Source organism: Lagenorhynchus albirostris, chromosome 21 (assembly GCF_949774975.1).
Source record: "Lagenorhynchus albirostris chromosome 21, mLagAlb1.1, whole genome shotgun sequence".
Classification (NCBI taxonomy): domain Eukaryota; kingdom Metazoa; phylum Chordata; class Mammalia; order Artiodactyla; family Delphinidae; genus Lagenorhynchus; species Lagenorhynchus albirostris.
In genome coordinates, this window is record NC_083115.1 from 9507730 (window position 1) to 9526578 (window position 18849).

Below are 18849 nucleotides of genomic sequence, written 5' to 3' on the forward strand. Positions count from 1 at the left end.
GAGCCTGCGTGTCCAGAGCCTGTGCTCAGCAACGGGAGAGGAGAGGCCACAACAGTGAGAGGCCTGCGTACCGCAAAAAAAAATATATATATATATATGGCTCAACTCCAGTGGGACTCCAGTGGGACCTCTTTTTTGTGGTGTAGGGTGTCCTTTTACATTTGAGTCCCACTGATGCAGTAGTCCAGGACAGAGCCATCCCAGGCTCAGGGGTCCTGCTTGGAACTAGTGTTGCCTTTGCTATTAACTACCTTTGTGACCTTGAGCAAAGCATTTTACCTCAGTACGAATCCCAGTTCCTTCATATGTAAAATGAAGTAGAACTAGATGACATATAAGCCCCCAAAGAGCTTTTTTATTTTTTAAATATTTATTTGGCTGCGCCAGGTCATAGTTGTGGCACATGGGACCTTCGTTGCTGCGTGTACGATCTTCAGTTGCGGCATGGGGGATCTAGTTCCCTGACCAGGGATTGAACTTGGGCTCCCTGCATTGGGAGCGTGGAGTCTTAGCCACCAGGCCACCAGGGAAGTCCCCTGCAAAGAGCTGTAAGATGGTACTATTCTGTTCCATGGCTAAACACTAAACACTAGCTGGTGATTTTGCGCGTTTTCCTCTCCTACTCCTGTGATACAGTTCTTGCCTCCGTCCTCTTCTTATCTCACTACATAACTTTTCTCATCTATCTTGTCCACTTCGCATTTTCAACTATCATTCGTATACTTAAGACAAAACGTCTTAAAAAATGAACTTTTACTGCATTATAATCACATAAACTACAGTGTACCCATCTCAAGTTCAATAAGTTTTTTTCAAATGTATACAGCTGTGTGTCCTCCGCCACAGTCAAGATGTAGAACATGTATATCACCCCAGTGAGACCCCTTGTTCCCCTTTCCAGTCAATACTCCCCCATTCCTGGCCCTAGACAATCAGGGATCTGTCTTCTGACATCAAACATTTTTTTCTCCTCAAAACCACGCTTCTAATCATGATCAAAGTGTATGTTCAACTACCCACTGGGAAACTTGAGTTAGATTCAACCCAGGCCCCTTGACCTTAACAAGATGGAAATTGAGATCTTTCTCCATAGATCGGTCTGTCAAATCTCTAAAACTACACATCCGACCATCCTCTCTCTCCATGTTAACCCATCCTATTTAGCAATCTACTCTTTTAACGTATTCACATCAGTTCCTTCCTTCTGCCACTGTTTTGTGTAGGACCTCACCAACCACAGTCTAGTCCCACCAAGTTCAGGAGCTCCATGGGTCTCTTCCAAGGTAATGCCCCACATCCTTCGACCTTGCAGCTCAAAGACCTTTGCATAGCCTTTCCCCAATTTATTTACATGGTGTCAACTTTGTAGTCTGCTCACTTTGGGACCTTTCTTTCAACAAAAACCTTCCTCTTGTAAATCAGACACTCCCTAGCTTAATATCCTTTAATAGCCATACATTCCCTCTGGGATAAAGACTCTTCTGAAACATCCCTTCCCTGATTTTCTAAGCTCACCTCTTACATCTTCCCCGTTTATTAGCATGTCCCTGTGCTCTGCTGTACCAAACCGACTGTACATTGCCTGAACACTCCATGCTTTCTTCAGACCTCTGCATCTTTGTATACACTTTTATTTCCTCTGCTCGGAATATCAGTTTGATGAATCCCTATTTATCCTTCAAGACTCAGCTCAAATGATTTCCTCAGTGAAGCCTTCCCTAGTACCCTCAAAGACTATTATTATTTTCTCTTCTTTTCCTTCATTACACATTGTATATTTCTCCTTTGTAATCACCAAGATTATACTCCAGTGTAGAGAAGGAGAGAACAGGACAGCCCATTCCCCAAATGGTCTTGACAGTTGACAGGGTAAGCTCACGTGTACATACTTACATGTGTGCACAGCCCCATACCCACAGGGAACGAGGAAGAACATTGAAGAGTTTTTGATTTGGGGGTCTACCTTCTAGCTCATTTAAGAGTTTCAATGAGGAGGTAGGCTTTGGGAGTGGCTCCTGCCACAGTTCATTAACTTCTCCTTCTCTGGTCTGTCTCAACTGGTCTGAGACTTAGCACGTTTACTTTTTGTTGCCCACTCAGGGTCTGCTTCTCTCTGCAGGTGAGTCTCCTCGCACTGCTAAGCCCTCTGCTGGATGCCGCCCCAGGTGGAGGGAAGGAGGCTTCCCTGATATTCTGGACGATGTAGCATCTGCAATCCCATAGGCATGTCCTGTAGATTGCCCTGCTAAAATACCATGTGTCTCCTGTTCCCTCCTCTCATCCTTGTCTGGTGTGCACCTGAGATCAGGAGGAGAAAAGTGAGATGGGAAAAACTGATCCTGCAATGTCTCTAAGAGGACTTACTGTATAGCCACTTTAATGATCTGTTTACATGTTTGTCTCCTGCAGACTAAGTATCTTGAAGGTCAGATGGTGGGTTTTTTGTTGTTTTTGCGGTATGCGGGCCTCTCACTGTTGTGGCCTCTCCGTCTGCGGAGCACAGGCAGAGGGAGTGAAAGTAGTATTACTCTGATTTTTGCAGATGGGAAAACAGATTCAGTGTGTCAAATAACTTATCCAAATTTACAGCAAGGAAATAGCTGAGTCCAGATATAGAGCCAAGTTCATGACCATTCTGCAATATACTTTTTTTTTTTTTTTTTCCTTCTGCGGTACGCGGGCCTCTCACCGCTGTGGCCTCTCCCGTTGCGGAGCACAGGCTCCGGACGCTCAGGCCCAGCGGCCATGACTCACGGGCCCAGCCGCTCCGCGGCACGTGGGATCCTCCCGGACCAGGGCACGAACCCGTGTCCCCTGCATCAGCAGGCGGACTCTCAAACACTGCGCCACCAGGGAAGCCCTGCAATATACTTTTTAAAGAAACAGAATTGTTCCAAAGCATGTACTTAGAGATCCCTTAGCTGACAAAATAAAATGGACAAGCAGCACTTTTTTGGTCATGGAATTGGTATATTCTTCATGTCATCTGAATGTTATGTCTGTTCCATGTTGGTCATTTGTGCAGTGTATAATCCAAGGCTCCGCTTTTAATTGGTGATTAAGAGAGATGGGTTTGTTGGTTTGACACTGTGAACCAAACTCTCAGATGACAGAACATGATGAGCCTCTATTGATCTAGAAGTTTATCCAGAACAATAAGGTGAGTACTCCAGAGAGGAAATTTAGCTCACTATTAGGCATTTTGAGTGCCTCTCACAGAGTTTTCTCTTTTTCTTTCCCTTGCACTGAGTGGTATAGGCTATTATTTAAAAATGTATTAAATACCAAGTTCTGTAATTGCCTGATTACTATCATCTTTCCTCTTTTCACTCCCCACTGTTCCCCCTGCCATCAGGATGACACTTCCTTCAGGCACTCAAATATTTCATCCCTCAAAAATGGAGTATAAAAACACATTAAAATATACCACACATGGTGATTGTCAGAAGAAAATCACCCAGAACCTTGATCTCAGACTTATCTTTCAAACGATATAAATCCAATTTATCTCACTCTCAAGTTTCTTTGAATTTTAGTGTCTCAATCACTCTATGGTAACATTGCTCTCCAGAGTAATTTAACAAAAAGATGAAATTACCCCACATACATTTTTAACTGCACCTCTTTCGATCAAATAGGTTGATGTCAGAAGAGTATTCTTTCCTGAATCAATGGCAAGTATGTTTTTAATACAAACTATGTTAGTCCAGAAGAAATCTGTTGGTGCAACAGAATACTCAAGAAAAATATACTCTTTTGGCTAAATTATGAGTCCCTATTGCATTAGACAATTTCACATTTCACATTAAATCTTTATTTCGATGCTTCTTATTTTCCAGCTCTGTTTATTCCTGGGGCCCATATAGGGTGTCAAAGATATAAAAATATCATAAAACCAGGCCATAAATGAAATTAATTTTAGGTGCAAAGTAACTTACCTATGTATGGAAGTAAATTCTACTGATCACTTTTACTGAGTAAGGGATTTGCATATTGTCTCCGGGATAATTTGGTAACTGCTATCTTGGGTTGTTTTCTGTCCTTTTGATGTGTGTCTGTAGTCTCTAAAACATCTTAGATTTTAGCTGGAACATCCACTCTGGGGGCTCTGAAGCGGAGCTCATCTGCTTTTCTGCAATACAACCTTCATCTGTGTTTTTGTTTTGCCTCTGCCAGTGAAGGAAAAAGGTCAGGGCATTAACCTCTCCCTCCATTAGAAGGATGCATTTCTGCTTTCATCTGATTAGCTGCTGTAATTTGAAGCTTTCGGTGCCTGCAGATAAGGTGGGAGGCTGGCAGCAGGAAGGGCCATGGGAGGCTTTCAGAAAGCACACTGAGAGCTGTTATCCTGAGTTTCACTCAAAAGATCAAATGTCAGGCCTGCTCACCCCAGCCTGATCCTCAAATTCTTGCATATTCATTAACCGTCACTACGTAGTTACTTGGGGAGGTTGTAGCGAGGCTTCAGACAGTTTCTGTAGGTCTCAGGGCACATGGAACCAAAGCAGCCAGTAATGAGTTCAGATCTCTTAGCACAGCTTGTTCTCAGGGGCAAAGGGTTTATGTAGCTGTCTTCTTTCCCTCTTTTAAAACATAAAAGTCAAAATCTGAACATCTTAACTTGATTGCATTTATTCATGGAGTTTAGTTTAGTGATCTCTTTGGTATTAGCAGGGCAAAGGAACTAACAGGGAAGATGGGACCTGCTATTTCTAGAAGCCTGAAAAGACCTCTGTAAATTCCCAGCATGATGCGGTGATGGTTTTCACAGGCAAAGGGCTTGAAGGTACCAGCATCACATTTTTACATCTCTCTACTCTACCACTTCCCCAAATATGAGAGAAGAACACTTGTACTTCTTAAAATAAGGCCAGATAGTCTCTGAACACTTTTTCCTGACTAGCAAGATGATGAATATGAAAGAGATTCTGTTTCAAAATTTTGGAGTTGGATATTTTCTTTTCTAGAATGCTCTCCCCTTTTTCCTAGGACAATTCCAGCATAAGAAGCTGTTTGTGAGAAATAACCACAGAAGTAAAATCCCTTCCACAAAAGAGAAAACTCAGGGACTTGAAATATCTACTCAGTTAGTACTGGAAGCAAGGCTGGACTTGGTAAAATGGGGGAGGTCAGATAATAAACTTGGGGTCTGGCTCTCTCTTATTTTACTTCTTTGGTTTCCACATCAGTAAAATAAAAGAGTTATCTACTTGGTTATTGCTAATACCTATTCTGGTTTTAGTATTCTATGATTGGTGAGGCAACATATTTCAATTTACAACTGGCAAACATTAAGCTTGTGTATTGCCATTCTTACTGGTTATATTCATGGCAGACAACACTAATTAATTGTGAAGACTTTTCCTGCCAACCTTGGAATTCTAAGGCCTTAGAATCCTTTTCATCACAGAATTGCAAGCATCTATTATTCATCAGATGAAGACAAAACTTACATGCCATTCCAGATATAATGAACAGAGAGGTGGTGACAAGGCAGGGGACTAGACGGAGATTTTGTCCTGTGTCTGCTTTTATACATCTGTGTAACTCTCAAGAAGGCAATTAAATATTTTAAAATTAAATTTGATACAGGTTTTTGTGTGAAAATAAGTTTTTATTTCCCTGGGATAAATGCCCCGAAGTGCAATTTTTGGGTCATATGGTAATTGCATATTTAGTTTTTAAAGAAATTGGCAAACTTTTTCAGAGGGGCTGTAACATTCCCATCAAATACATACGAGTGATCCAGTTTTTCTGCATCTTCACCAGCATTTAGTGTTCTCACTATTTTTAATTTTTACCATCGTGATGGGGGTGTAGTGATATCTCATGGTGGTCTTAATTTGCATTCCCCCAATAGCTAATAATGTTGAACATCTTTTCATGGGCTTTCTTTGCCACCTCTATTTCTTTTTCTATGAAATATCTCTTCGTGTCTTTAGCCCATATTCTAATTGAATTGCTTCCTTTTTTGTTGCTGAGTTTTGAGAGTTTTAAAATATATTCTAGATACTAGTCCTTTGTTGGGTAAGTAGTTTGCAAACATTTTCTCCCACTCTGTAGCTTGTCTTTTCACCCTTTTAACAGGATCTTTTGCAAAGCAAAAGTTTTTGATTTTATCATTTTATGACTTTAATTTTAATTATAATTAATTCCTTTTAGGATCTGTGTTTTGGTGTTAAGTCTGAGAACTCTTTGCCTAGACCCTAGATCTCAAAGATTTTCTCTTGTTTTTTCCTAACAATTTTTTAGTTTTACATTTGATATTTAAGTTTGTGATCTATTTTAAGTTAATTTTTATATAAGGTATAAGACTTAGCTCGAGGTTCTTTTTTTTTTTTTGCCTGTGGATATCCTGTTGCTCCAGTGCCATTTGTTACAAAGGCTATCTTTCCTCCTTTGCACCTTTGTCAAAAACCACTTGGGCATATTTGTGTGAGTTTATTTCTGGATTCTCTATTCTGTTTTATTGATCTATGTGTTTATTCCTCCACTACTACCATACAGTCTTTAGTACTATAGCTATATAGTAAGTCCTGAAATGAGTAGAATGATTCTTCCCATTTTATTCCTCTTTTTCAAAATTGTTTTAGTTCTAGTTCCTTTGCATTTTCATATAAATTTTAGAATAATCTTGTCTATATTTTTTTAAAAACTTGCTGACATTTTGCTAGGAATTGCATTAAAACTGTATATCAATTTGGAGAAAATTGACATTTTTATTGTGTTCAGTCTTCTAATCCATCAATATGGCATTTCTCTCCATTTATTAAGATGTTTGATTTCTTTCTTCAGTTTTGTGTAGTTTACAGCATATGAGTCTGGAACATGTTTTGTTATATTTACCCCTATGTATTGTTTATAAGTGGTATCGTATTTTTAATTTTTGGTGTCCATATGTTCACTGCTACTATAGAGAAATACAATTGATTTTTGTATATTTATCTTGCTGAACTCACTTATTAGTTCCCAGAATTTATTTTGGGTTCCTTGGGATTTTCTGTGTAGACAATCATTATGTCATCTGTAAACAGAGACAATTTTATCTCTTCCTTTCTGATCTCTATGTCTTTTTTTTCCTTTTCATGCCTGATTTCATTGATTAGAACTTCCAGCACTATGTTGAATAAGAGCTATGAGAGTGAATATTCTTGTTTGTTCCTGATCTCAGGGAGAAAACATTCAGTATTTAACCATTAAGTATAATATTAGCTGTAGGTTTTTTGTAGGTGCATTTTATCAAGTTGAGGAAGTTCACCTTATTTCCTATTTTTCTGAATTTAAAAAAAATTTTAAAGTCACGAATGGGTATTGAAATTTATCAAATGCTTTTTCTGCATTGATTGATATGATCATGTCATATTTTTTAGCCTGCTAGTATGGTGGATTACATTGATTTTTTTAAAATATCGAACTATTCTTGCATCCCTGGATTATACTCCACTTGGTCATAACATCTAATTTAAAAAATATATTTATGAATTCTCTATACTAATATTTCATTAAGGGATTTTGTGTTTACATTCATGAGGGATATTGGCTGTAGTTGTAATTTTTTCTTTTGTACTTTGTCTGGTTTGGTATCAGAGTAATACCTGTTTCATAAAATGAATCAGGGAGTATTTCCTCCTCTTCTATTTGCTGGAAGAGATTATGCCTGGGGGTCTGCCCTCTCCCCCTTCTTTCCCTTTTGGCAACCTTATCGTTGCCTGAGCCCCCTGCCTTGTCCCTTCCATGTCCCTGCTAAAGTCCACTGTTGAGTAGAGCAACTTGTCTTAGTTCTTGCCCCACATCAGGAGTAGTTCTATATTCCACTGTGATTTCCATGACTTCATTTGCCATTTTGTTTTGACCTGGTCAAGAGCTGGCATAGACCTTTCTTAGGTCTCAAGTCCTAGAGTAGCCTCCAAGCTCCCTGAATCCTTTTCTATGTTATCCTCAAACCTCCCCATCCCAAAGACCCAGTGGTGTTGCTAGAGCTGCCTCTTACTGGCTCATGAGAACCAGCTGTCAAATTTTTAGGAATGTTGTGAGCTGGTTGTTAAAAACAGTCACTATTAAAAATTAAATTATACAATATTACAATTAGATAAACTGTTTAAAAACAAAGGTTAAAAACACTCAAAACTTCATTGCTTCTTGATTATTTTGCTACAGGTTTCTATTACCTGTACCCTTGAGGTTATGTACTTCTATTTTACCTGCGTGGTAGAAGTACTATAGAGTTGTGTGCTGCTGCACATCTTCCCAACTTCACAGGCAGTGATGCCTCCTCAGGAGCTTGAAACTGGTCTTGGTGGGAGTATTTACAACATGGAAGCTGGAAAATGCCACAGATCAGGTCGAGAGTTATTGTTTTGTTGATCAACTAGACTTAAGAAAATGATGGAGAAGTGCTATTAATGCAGATTAAACTTTTGTGTCATGCCGTTACCTGTTACATTATAAATAGTCCCCAAATTGAAGAAGTAGTCTTCCAGTATTCAAAGCTGTCGTCCAGTTTCACAAAGAAGTCGTTCTCATGTCCTTGAGTAATGAGTGGTGTCCTAACGTATGTTTGTGCTGTTTCATTGTTTTATTCATTAACGTAAACAAAAATACCAACCAGCGTTCATGTCAGAAGTACATTCATGCCATCAGTGACATGAGTGGAGTTTTGCTAAATTGCATACTCAACAAGCATTTTTTCAGAGACTATTTTTGTCAAAACATTGTCGAATTGCAATTATGGATTAGCAATCGATACGAGTTTGGCAAAATAAGAGAAAGTATTCTGTGAGAATAAATTTCTATTCAGAATTGACAACAAAACCTGTTATTGTTATTGATAAATCATGTGCTGCATATCCTTTATATGAGTAAAATTTATAATATATGTGTTTACTCACGTATTTTTTTCCTGGAGAGCCAGTTGTTGAACTTTTATCAGCATACTACGGTGCAGACCTTAATCCTTATCAAGGTATTTCTGACATTTTATTTTAAAGGGTCCTTTCACAACCAGAAGTTGCACTTCCGTTAAAGCTGTGTGTGAAAAAGTTTTGCTCACTTGACTCAATTATTCTCAAAGCCTTAACATGTAATCCACCAATCCACCAGCAGGTGTCACTGTGGTGTAGGGTCACAGTCAGAAGGACTCCAGTTTTGAGCTTCCTAGAGAAGTATTGTTGGAGTTGAGCTGCTTCCAAACTGAACATCTCCTCAAGTCTCTTTATAGAAAGACATGTCACACCCAGGTTCTCCAAAAGCAGGCAGCACAGTAACTGAGGCATAATCTGCTGGTTCTGTTTGCTTACTTGTTTTGCATTTTTAACACTGCTATTACATACATGTTCAGAAAGCCCCAGATACCTTGTGTTTAGCTCTAGAGCTGTATATGGCTTGCTGTTCAAAGTGTGGTTCACGGACCAGCATCCCAAGCATTACCTGGGAGCATGTTAGAAATGCCGCGTCTCAGGCCCTGCCCCAGACCTACTGAACAAGAATCTGCATTTTATTAATGTCACCAGGGCTCCTAATGCACATTCAAGTGAGTGTGAAAAGCACTAGTGTAAATGACCCTTACGTTGACAGTTACTGTGAAGCTAAGATAAGAACAAGGTGGAAACATAACTTTCAGCTTCATTGGTCAAGAAAATAAAGTTAGTGGGCAAGAGAGCAATATTTCCCAAGAGAGACATCTGATACTTTCCTTTGTGCGTGTTAGATTGCCTATCCTTTTTCTTTCTTTTTAAAAAATTTTTGGACAGAAGGACCTTCCTGGATTTTTTTCTGCACAACCTGGCCTCGGCTAATTTCCCCAGTGTTATCTCTCGCCACCTCCCTTCCACACTCTGTATTTCAGCCACACTAAATTACCTGCCAGTGCGACCTTCTTAAAACTCCCATCTGATAAATTTCTCCACGCTTAAGGTGGCTTCCTGTAGCTCTTAGGATAGAGACCAAAATCTCTGCCGTGTTTTACAAGGGCTCCTAAGATCCAGCCCTGTCACGCTCTGTGGTCTCCCTCCTCAGCGCCTCTCTCCTCCTTAGACTCACTGTTTAGCCTCAAGTGCTCTCTCTACCTCTCTCTCTATCCTGAGACTTGGTCCATTCTGTTTCCTCTCCCAGGAATGCTCTACCTGCTACCCCAACTCATCTATTGCTTGACTGATACTTTCCTTAAAGAACTTGGGGAGCCTTTTGCAAATCCCTTAGGTGCATGAGTGTCCTTCATCCGATGACCCTCTAATACTTGCATTTTCATTTCATAGTGTTTCTTAGATTTCTTAGATTTCGACTGTTTCTTAGATGTATCTTTTCCCTGGTAGACCACTTGTGTATAAAAGATGGGAGTATGTCTGTCTTGTGCATCCAAAGAGTCTACCATGGCCATCAACACCTTACCTGTCTGGTCCTTGATCTTTCTACTTTCACCACCTCCTGCCACTCTTGCCTCCCCGCTTCCCTTGTTCTCCCTGCTCTTCCCCAAACATACCAAGTACCTCTTGCCACAGGTCTTGGTCCTCGCCGATCTTCTGTGTGGCCCCTTCCTCATTTTCTTTAGCCTTTTATGTCTTTCCACCCAACCCTAGCAGAGTATCTAGAGGCAGCCTTCATGGGAGGTGTGGTGATATGCCTTGGTTTAGGTCTTGTAGCACATTTGCCTTTTGTTGGATTGCTTGTTGTCCACGGATAAACAGGAAGTAGCTGGTCTGTATTGTATACATTTTATAAAGGTGTGGCTCTGAGCAAAATTCCCTTTCCCCACGAACATCAGGTTGCTGAGGTCTGCTTCTCCACAGGCTCAGATGAAGATGATGTAGAAGAGAATGGAGAAGAGGTTGCCATTGCCTCTGGGGAGTAAAGAGCTGGGGCAAAGGAGACTTGGAAGATGAGGGGACTGAATAATAGTGAGGATTGTTTATTGTTATTTGGTTTATCTATTAAAGTCTGAGAAATGTCTAAGACCTTTTCCTTCCTCATTACTCACAAGTTTACAAAAATAATATTATTGATGCAGGGAAGAGACTAAAATGAAGCCCAACAATCCAAGTTGGGCTTTTTCTTGGCGTGAAAAGAAAAGCTGTTGTTTTGAGAACAAACGTGTGTCTCCATTCTTTCCTTCATTCAGCTCCCTGCTTAGAGAGCACCCACCCTATGCAACGTCTTGCGTTTTCTTACACTGACTGCAACACTTACACACACCAAACCTCCAGCCCCTGATGAATTTATCCTTCAAAGCCTTGCAAGTTAAACTTGCAAGTTAAACTGTTCCTATGGGAAACCTTTCTCTGATTTATTCCCTATGAAGAATTCCTCACTTTTTCCCTACCTTGATGTGTATAGTTTTATTCACATGATTTAGTTTAACACGTAGTTAATTCAACAAATATTTGTTAAGTGTCTACCCTGTTCCAGGAAATGTGCCAGGTGCTGGAATGATGAATGTGAAAAAGCATAGTGCCTCCCTCCAAGCGTTCGCAGCCAGTTTGAGAAGCCCACTCTCGATGGACGAGACAGAACGAAAATCTCAAACTCAGAAACGTGAAGTAGCATGGTGTGTCCAGAAAGCAGCCCCTGGCTTGGTGTGACCGGAGTGTAGGTTATAAGGAAGGGATGATGGGGGAGCATAGTGAGAGATGAAGGATGAGGCAGGCAGTAACTATAATAATATTAATATTAACTACTACTACATTTATTTGCCAGGCACTGAGCAAAGTAGTTCACAATAGCACAGAGATGTTGAGTAACCTGTGTAATACCACACAGCTTGTTGGTGGTGGAGCCAGAGTTTGTCCCAGGTATGGTGCAGTATGAGAATTTGAATTTTATTATAGGTAAATCATCAGGCCAACAAGCATTGAATGGACCCCATCTATGCATGAAACACTTTTCTAGCTAATATGCATGTCTGTCTTCCCTATGAGTTTGATTTCTCTGAGGGATGGAACTCTTTTTCTATTTATCTTTGTCAACCTCATAACTAAGGGAGTGCTTGGAGTGAAGCAACCATTATAAGGAATTATCGTTCCTTCTCCCTTCTTCCATCCTTGCCTTGCTTAGAGCAATGCCCTTCTACCTAAGGATTAGAGCTTCCTCTAATCAATAACCCCAGCATCTTCTCATCTCTTCCCTTTAGAGCTAGTGAGAAGATTTAGAAGGTAAAAGGGATTGTCATTCTTTTATTTTCCCTTAGGTCATGCTTTTTCTTAAGTGAATCTTTGGACAGAGAGCAGCTAAGATGTTCTTTGAAGAGGAAAGACCCATTTTTAAGAAATACCAAAGTCTAGTGTTATGCTGATGGCAGATGAGAAGCGTATGAAACCTTACAAGAACACCCCATGACGAACACTCACAATTCTTGGCTGCCCGCATTTACTTTAGAGTGAAATGAAAATGACAGGACCTGGTCACCTCATGTGATGAATGGGGCAATCAGCCTAGTGTTACCTTTGCAGTACCAAGAAGTTGTGTCATGGAAGTAATGGTCACGGGTCCAGCAGCAGAATGAGAAAAAGGAGAAGTATTAAGGAAAAGGGAACTCCCAACTTTCCAGATCCTACGTAGAGATATCAGCCTCTCTTTTAATAGACCTTGTGAGAATTAGTTAGTTTGTTTTTTTGCCATCGTTATGAAGCTTTTATTAAGGGCCTCCTGGGAAGTAGTGCTCATAGGAAGTTGTTTGATTATTTATTTTTTTTAATAAATAAAAAATGTAGAGTTAACAGTGTTGTGTTAGTTTCAGGTGTACAGCCAAGTGATTCAGTTAGGCATATAAATGTATCCATTCTTTTTCAAATTCTTTTCCCATTTAGGTTATTACAGAGTGTTGAGCAGAGTTCCCTGTGCTGTACAGTAGGTCCTTGTTGGTTGTATATTTTAAATATAGCAGTGTGTACATGTCAATCCCATATTCCCAATCTATCCCTCCCCCCACCCCTCCCCGCTGGTACCCGTAAGTTCGTTCTCTAAGTTGTGAGTCTGTGAGAATTAGGTTTTGTCTAAGAAGATTCTACTGTTGCTTTGCTTTCTGAAACATACTTGAACATAATCAGTTACTATTCTTAGACCCTCTAGATGTTCTATATTTCAGCTTTTCCCATAGATAAATATGACGTATTGATAGCAATATGCCTTCCCCATCTTTTCCATTCTGAAATACTTGCGTATTTCTAAAACTGTGCCATGTGATTCTTAGAGGTGGGAAAGGGAAGAAATTGATTGGGAATGATAGGACACTTGACACAGAAATTTGACATACGGTACATTGATGGAAAAGCACAGAATGTAGGCAGGCTATACAGTTCCTGGGTGTTGTGTACACAGCCTAACAGTCTCCGGAAGAGTACAATACATTTTAATATTATGTCCAATAGATTCACTAGGCCTTCCATAAATACCTAAATGTTAAGGGAAACATCACAGTTATCTTAGGTAATGCGTTCATGAGTGAGTTTAAGAATATAAATTGAGGGCTTCCCTGGTGGCGCAGTGGTTGAGAGTCCGCCTGCTGATGCAGGGGACGCGGGTTTGTGCCCCGGTCCAGGAGGATCCCACATGCCGCGGAGCGGCTGGGCCCGTGGGCCGTGGCCGCTGAGCCTGCGCGTCCGGAGCCTGTGCTGCCAACGGGAGCCACAGCAGTGAGAGGCCCGCGTACCGCAAAAGAAAAAAAAAAAAAAGAATATAAATTGAAAAGTGTATAGGGGTTTGTGCTGATGTATAGACGTCTGCCCAGCACTCTTCTCAGCGGAATACCCTCTGCCTTGCCCCCCATGTCTCGTGGGTGCCCCTCTGCTATTCACTGGGTGCTCTTTTCCTTCACAGAGTTGGGTGTGGGCACACGGCACACAGTGCCCAGCTGGGGCTCCACATTGCCCTGGCTGAGCTGATTAGTTCATGGTGAGGCAAGGGACGCACCAGTGAACAAAGTGTTTGGCTTCTGTTTCTCTGCCAAGGATGGCTTTGGACTTGGGTAGATTTAGATGAGGCCTTTCCCAGTGCATGAAGATGAACAAGACAGACAGGTGCCTCTGCTGGGGGCTGCTGACTCATGCATTGCTGCCTCCGAAGGGTCTGTGCCCAGAGACCGCCCTCCCTCGCAGACTGTCCCGAGTGCCCCTGTGGATCCACCCACACGTGGAGGACTCTGGCCACAGCTGCAGGCTTCGCTTTTCACCTTTCTTCCTCTCCACCCCTATTCTGAGATTTCTCAATAGGTCAGCTGCTTTCTTGTGTTTGTAGACAAAGCAGGGGAAAAACCTCCCTGGATAATATCTCAGGTTCCAACCACTCCACGCTTTCCTGGATGGAGTTAAGTGTGGACACAACTGGGGCTTAGAGGGAATTCTTATAGCCACTCCAAATCCCGGGGAGTTCATCAGATGGCACTGGAGGACTTGCGCCTTCTTGGGAAGCCTGCCCGAGAACAAAACCACTACTCTTCCCGGAAAAGAAGAAAAGGGTCCGTGAGAAGAATTATTTTATACTTCTCGCTGCCACCTTCAGCGGGCAGTTAAGATTGCCCTATTGAGTGGCCTCTGCTGATTAATAGAAGGAGTGAAGAAAGAAAAATGGAGTTAATGTTGCAATGAAGACATGACAGAGCCTCTGGTTTCCAGGACTGGCCTGAAATGAATTAAAGCCAGCTTCTACCAGCAAATCTGTCATGCTGCCCTGCAAACAAAACTCCTAGGCTGGGCCAGCAGGAATTAGTCACGGCGCACACTGGCAAACCTTACCAGACCAGGGAATGAAAAATGTGCCTCATCTGCAAAAATTACCTTTTGGAATTTGTACAGTGTTTTCCATTACCCACTTTCTTTTCTCCAAAGGCCAGTCATCAAATCTGCTTGGCTGGCTTCTGCTTCTGCTATACCATTAAGTGTACAAATTTGTATGTGAAATGCAGTCCCAACTAGCTGTGTGCCTTTGGATAAGCGACCTCATCTTTTGGGACCTGAGTTTCGCCTTCTGAAAAATAAGGAGGTTGGCATCTCATGATCCTGGTACTTTAACTTTTTTGGAGATTAGAAAATAATGTATCGGACATTTATTGACCACCTGTGAAGTGCTCATTTGGTGAAACAAAATGTTGACGATAAAGTCTTTTCAAGAGTTTCCAGCGTCTGCGGGGAGACGTGCATTTAGAAAATGTGTTATAAAAAACAGTGATAAGGCCAACAGGACTGTATGTACTTAGAAGACATTTAACAGTGTGTCAAAATGGTTTTTTTAAATAAAGCTTTTTTTTAAATTTTAATTTTATTTATTTGTTTTTTGGCTGCATTGGGTCTTCGTTGCTAGGCGCGGGCTTTTTATTGTTACGGCGAGCGGGGACTACCTTTCGTTGCGGTGCTCGGGCTTCTCACTGAGGTGGCTTCTCTTGTTGCGGAGCACGGGCTCTAGGCACGTGGGCTCAGTAGTTGTGGCTCGTGGGCTCAGTAGTTGTGGCTCGCGGGCTCAGTAGTTGTGGCTTGCAGGCTCAGTAGTTGTGGCTCACGGGCTCTAGAGCGCAGGCTCAGTAGTTGTGAGGCATGGGCTTAGCTGCTCCGCGGCATGTGGGATCTTCCCGGACCAGGGCTTGAACCCGTGTCCCCTGCATTGGCAGGCGGATTCTTAACCACTGCGCCACCAGGGAAGCCCTCAAAATGGGTTTTTCTCTGCCCCAGAATTGTAGCTGGAGGAAGGTCCCACGTATGCCACATTCCAAAGACACCCCTGAGCACACAAGCCAGTGCTGCCTCCTTAGGGCTCACTGGGAGGGACCAGAGTCATGCTGGCCCCAGCCCCACCATCCACTGTTAGGCGAGAGTGTTGGGAGGGCAGGGGCATCTTACAGCACAGTGCCCCAGGTGAGAGACCATTGCCTCCCATTCCTAAAGCCAAACAAGAGGGCTTCTAATAGAATTTTTCTTAAAGACTGGAGGGAACTTCAGTATGTGGAGATTGGCAGCTTGCTTCTTGACTAGCCGTGTGCTGAGCTGTCGGCCTCCCAGGGGCACTCTGATGTTCCCGTGCACTGTGAATGCTTTCAGGGTTATTGGTGGAGTGTGCTGGAATTCTAGGGCAGAGCTTACATTGTCCTTTTGGGTCTCAGAATCTCACAAGTTCCCTGAAGTCTGGGGACATCCTTGGACCAGCAGAGTTCAGATCTAGAGATTTCTGAGGATGAAGGACCCATTGCAGGAGGCCAGGCTAGCAGGCTTGATGGGTTGTAATATAAGGTGTTTGGGGAGAAGATGGGACAGTTTGCACCACATTCAGGTTCTTCATCGGCCTTAGAGGGTGTAGGAGAGGACTCCAGCAGTCCTGGCTGCTCTCTGTGAAGAATACCAGGTTTAACCGAGAAGTAGCAGTGAGCCTGCCTAGTGAGCACAAGAGATGGTGGCATCCTTCTGGGAGAGGCCCTCAGTTGTGGAGGGTGCTTGGTTAAAGCTAATCTTTCTCTAAGAACATCATCACCCCCCCTACTTGGCAGCCACCAGCTGCAGGTGGAACTAGACTGTATCAAAGTGAGTTTGGGGAGAGCCCCTTACCACGCAAGGAGATTCTGGTCCACCATGCCTCCTCTCTCTTTTCAGCACTTGAGGGATGTAAGGCTAGGAAAGGAGAAGGAGGAGGGGTCTCAACCAGATCACGAGACCTTCTGGTATCTAACAGGTACTGGAAATTAACGGAGTCTGCTCCACGTTGTTAAGGGAGCTACTGCCCAGTGAGGAAGAGGGAATCCACGTAGCCCAGTTGCAGGTAGTTCCTGTTCCATATTTATACACCAGTAAGCCGAGAAAATTGGAACATTAAGTTAAAGTATCATGGTGGCGAGACTAACTCTGCTTGGGGACACTCAAGGACTCAGTTGAGTAGAGGAGACAGGCTCCATTAACAATAGGGCAAATCATAATTGATAAGTGATAGAGGTATGAATAAAATGCTGGGGGGGGATGGAGGCAGACTAGATGGATTCTGATTGGAGGTGGACGGTTGCTCTGAAGACGTGACATCTGAGCTGGAAATGAGAAATTTGAAAGAAGGAAAAAAGGGTGGGCTCTCACGGTACAAGGATCAGAGTCAAAAAGGCACAGAGAGCAAAGAGTGTAAGTAATCTGCTATGGTTGGAACAGGAAGGGAGGACATGCTCCCCACAGACACTTTCAGGATGCAACGATTACTATCTATGGAATACTCTCAAGTGTCCAGCCGAAACACACCTCCTAAATTCAAGACTGAAATTTCCAAAACCCTACTGTACATCTATCTGACGATCAAATGAGCACCTCAAATTCGACACACATGAAACCAAATTTGGAAAAAAGCCCACCCTTTTTTCCCTTCTTTCAAATTTCCCATTTCCAGCTCAGATGTCATGTCTTCAGAGCAGCCATCCACCTCCAATCAGAATCCATCTAGTCTGCCTCTACCCCCCGCCAACATTTTATTCATACCTCTATCACTTACCAATTATGATTTGTCCTGAAGTTAATGGAGGGAGGGAAAAACCAGGATAGAATTCAAGGCTGTTCCAACTTGGCTTACCTCGCTTTTCCAGCTCTAAGGATTGTGGACTTTATATGTATTGACAATAAAAAGCCATTGGAGTATTTGAGAACACAGTTTAGAACATTTTAAAGATATTACTCTAGCAAACAAGAGCTAGAGGGAGAAGACAGCAGAGAACAGATGGGCACTGAGCAGGATTTTGCAACAGTTCAGTTGAGAAGTAACGAGTGTCTGAGTCAGAGCATGACAATGAGAATGAAGATGAGGCAGCAGCTCTGAGAGTTAGTGAGAGTCACTGGATGGTGCTAAGAGCTGCAAAGGAGTCCAGTAGGGCTTCTAACTTGGTCTATTAAGTAGGTGATGAAGGCTATGAAACACGGGAAGGGGAACGGATTTGCCAGAGAAGAAGGAGGGAGGGGAAAAAATAATAATGACCAGCATTTATTGAGCCCCCACTTGTACCATCACTTTTCTGTGTGGTTTACACATATTAATTCATTTTATCCTCATCACAACTTTATGAATAGATACTGTTATCATCTCCATCTTACAGATGAGGTTAGATAACAAATTTGGTATAACGTGTGTCGAATTTCAGGTGCTCGTTTGATCGTCAGATAGATGTACAGTAGGGTTTTGGAAATTTCAGTCTTGAATTTAGGAGGTGTGTTTTGGCTGGACACTTGAGAGTATTCTATAGATAGTAATCGTTGCATCCTGAAAGTGTCTGGGGGGAGCATGTCCTGTTATAAGACTGAGAGAGACCCTGGGAAACTGGGAACTCCGCCATTGAAAGAACAGGGAAGAGAGGAGTGTGGCAGGGACGGCCAGCTCTCACCATAATCCACATCCTCTCCTTCCTGGGCACATTACCCAGCCTCCCTTGCAGCTTGGTGTGGCAGATTTCTAGCCAGAAGAATGTGTGAGCAGAAGTGATGTGGCTATACTCCATGCAACCTTTCACGTGGGCTTTTCCATGTTCCTTTCCCTTCCAGCTGACTGGGATGGAGACCTCCAGGGAGACCATCATATGTAGTTGATGAATCCTCCATCAGCCTGGGTCTCTGAGTGATGCGTAAAGCAAAGCATTCCACACCCTCACCACCAACCACGATGACTTGAAACTGCGCTGGGCTGTTAGGTGAGCAAAAAATACATTGTCTATTGTTCTTGAATCATTATGTATTTCTGAGTCTACTTTACGGTAGTTACCTACCCTGACCAAAGGAGAGAGACCTGCAAAAGGCATTAAGAAAATTAAAGAGGGAAGAGAATTTTCTCTGTAGTTGCATCTTATGCAGAATTCATATTTCCTTCACAAGGGAGAATTTGCTTAGGTTTGATGTGTGAAATCAGTCAGTCAAGTGACTT

At 42.3% G+C, this 18849-nt stretch overlaps 1 protein-coding gene across 1 annotated transcript in view; it reads left to right on the forward strand.

The window, feature by feature from the left end:
• Positions 1–18608, forward strand: part of FUT10 (fucosyltransferase 10) — a 122075-nt gene extending 103467 nt beyond the window's left edge. The window contains exon 6 of the mRNA XM_060136340.1: positions 18474–18608. Within this exon, the coding sequence (XP_059992323.1) occupies positions 18474–18477 (4 nt within the window). The 3' untranslated portion in view covers positions 18478–18608. The remainder of the gene's footprint in view (positions 1–18473) is intronic.
• The last annotated feature ends 241 nt before the right edge of the window (positions 18609–18849 follow it).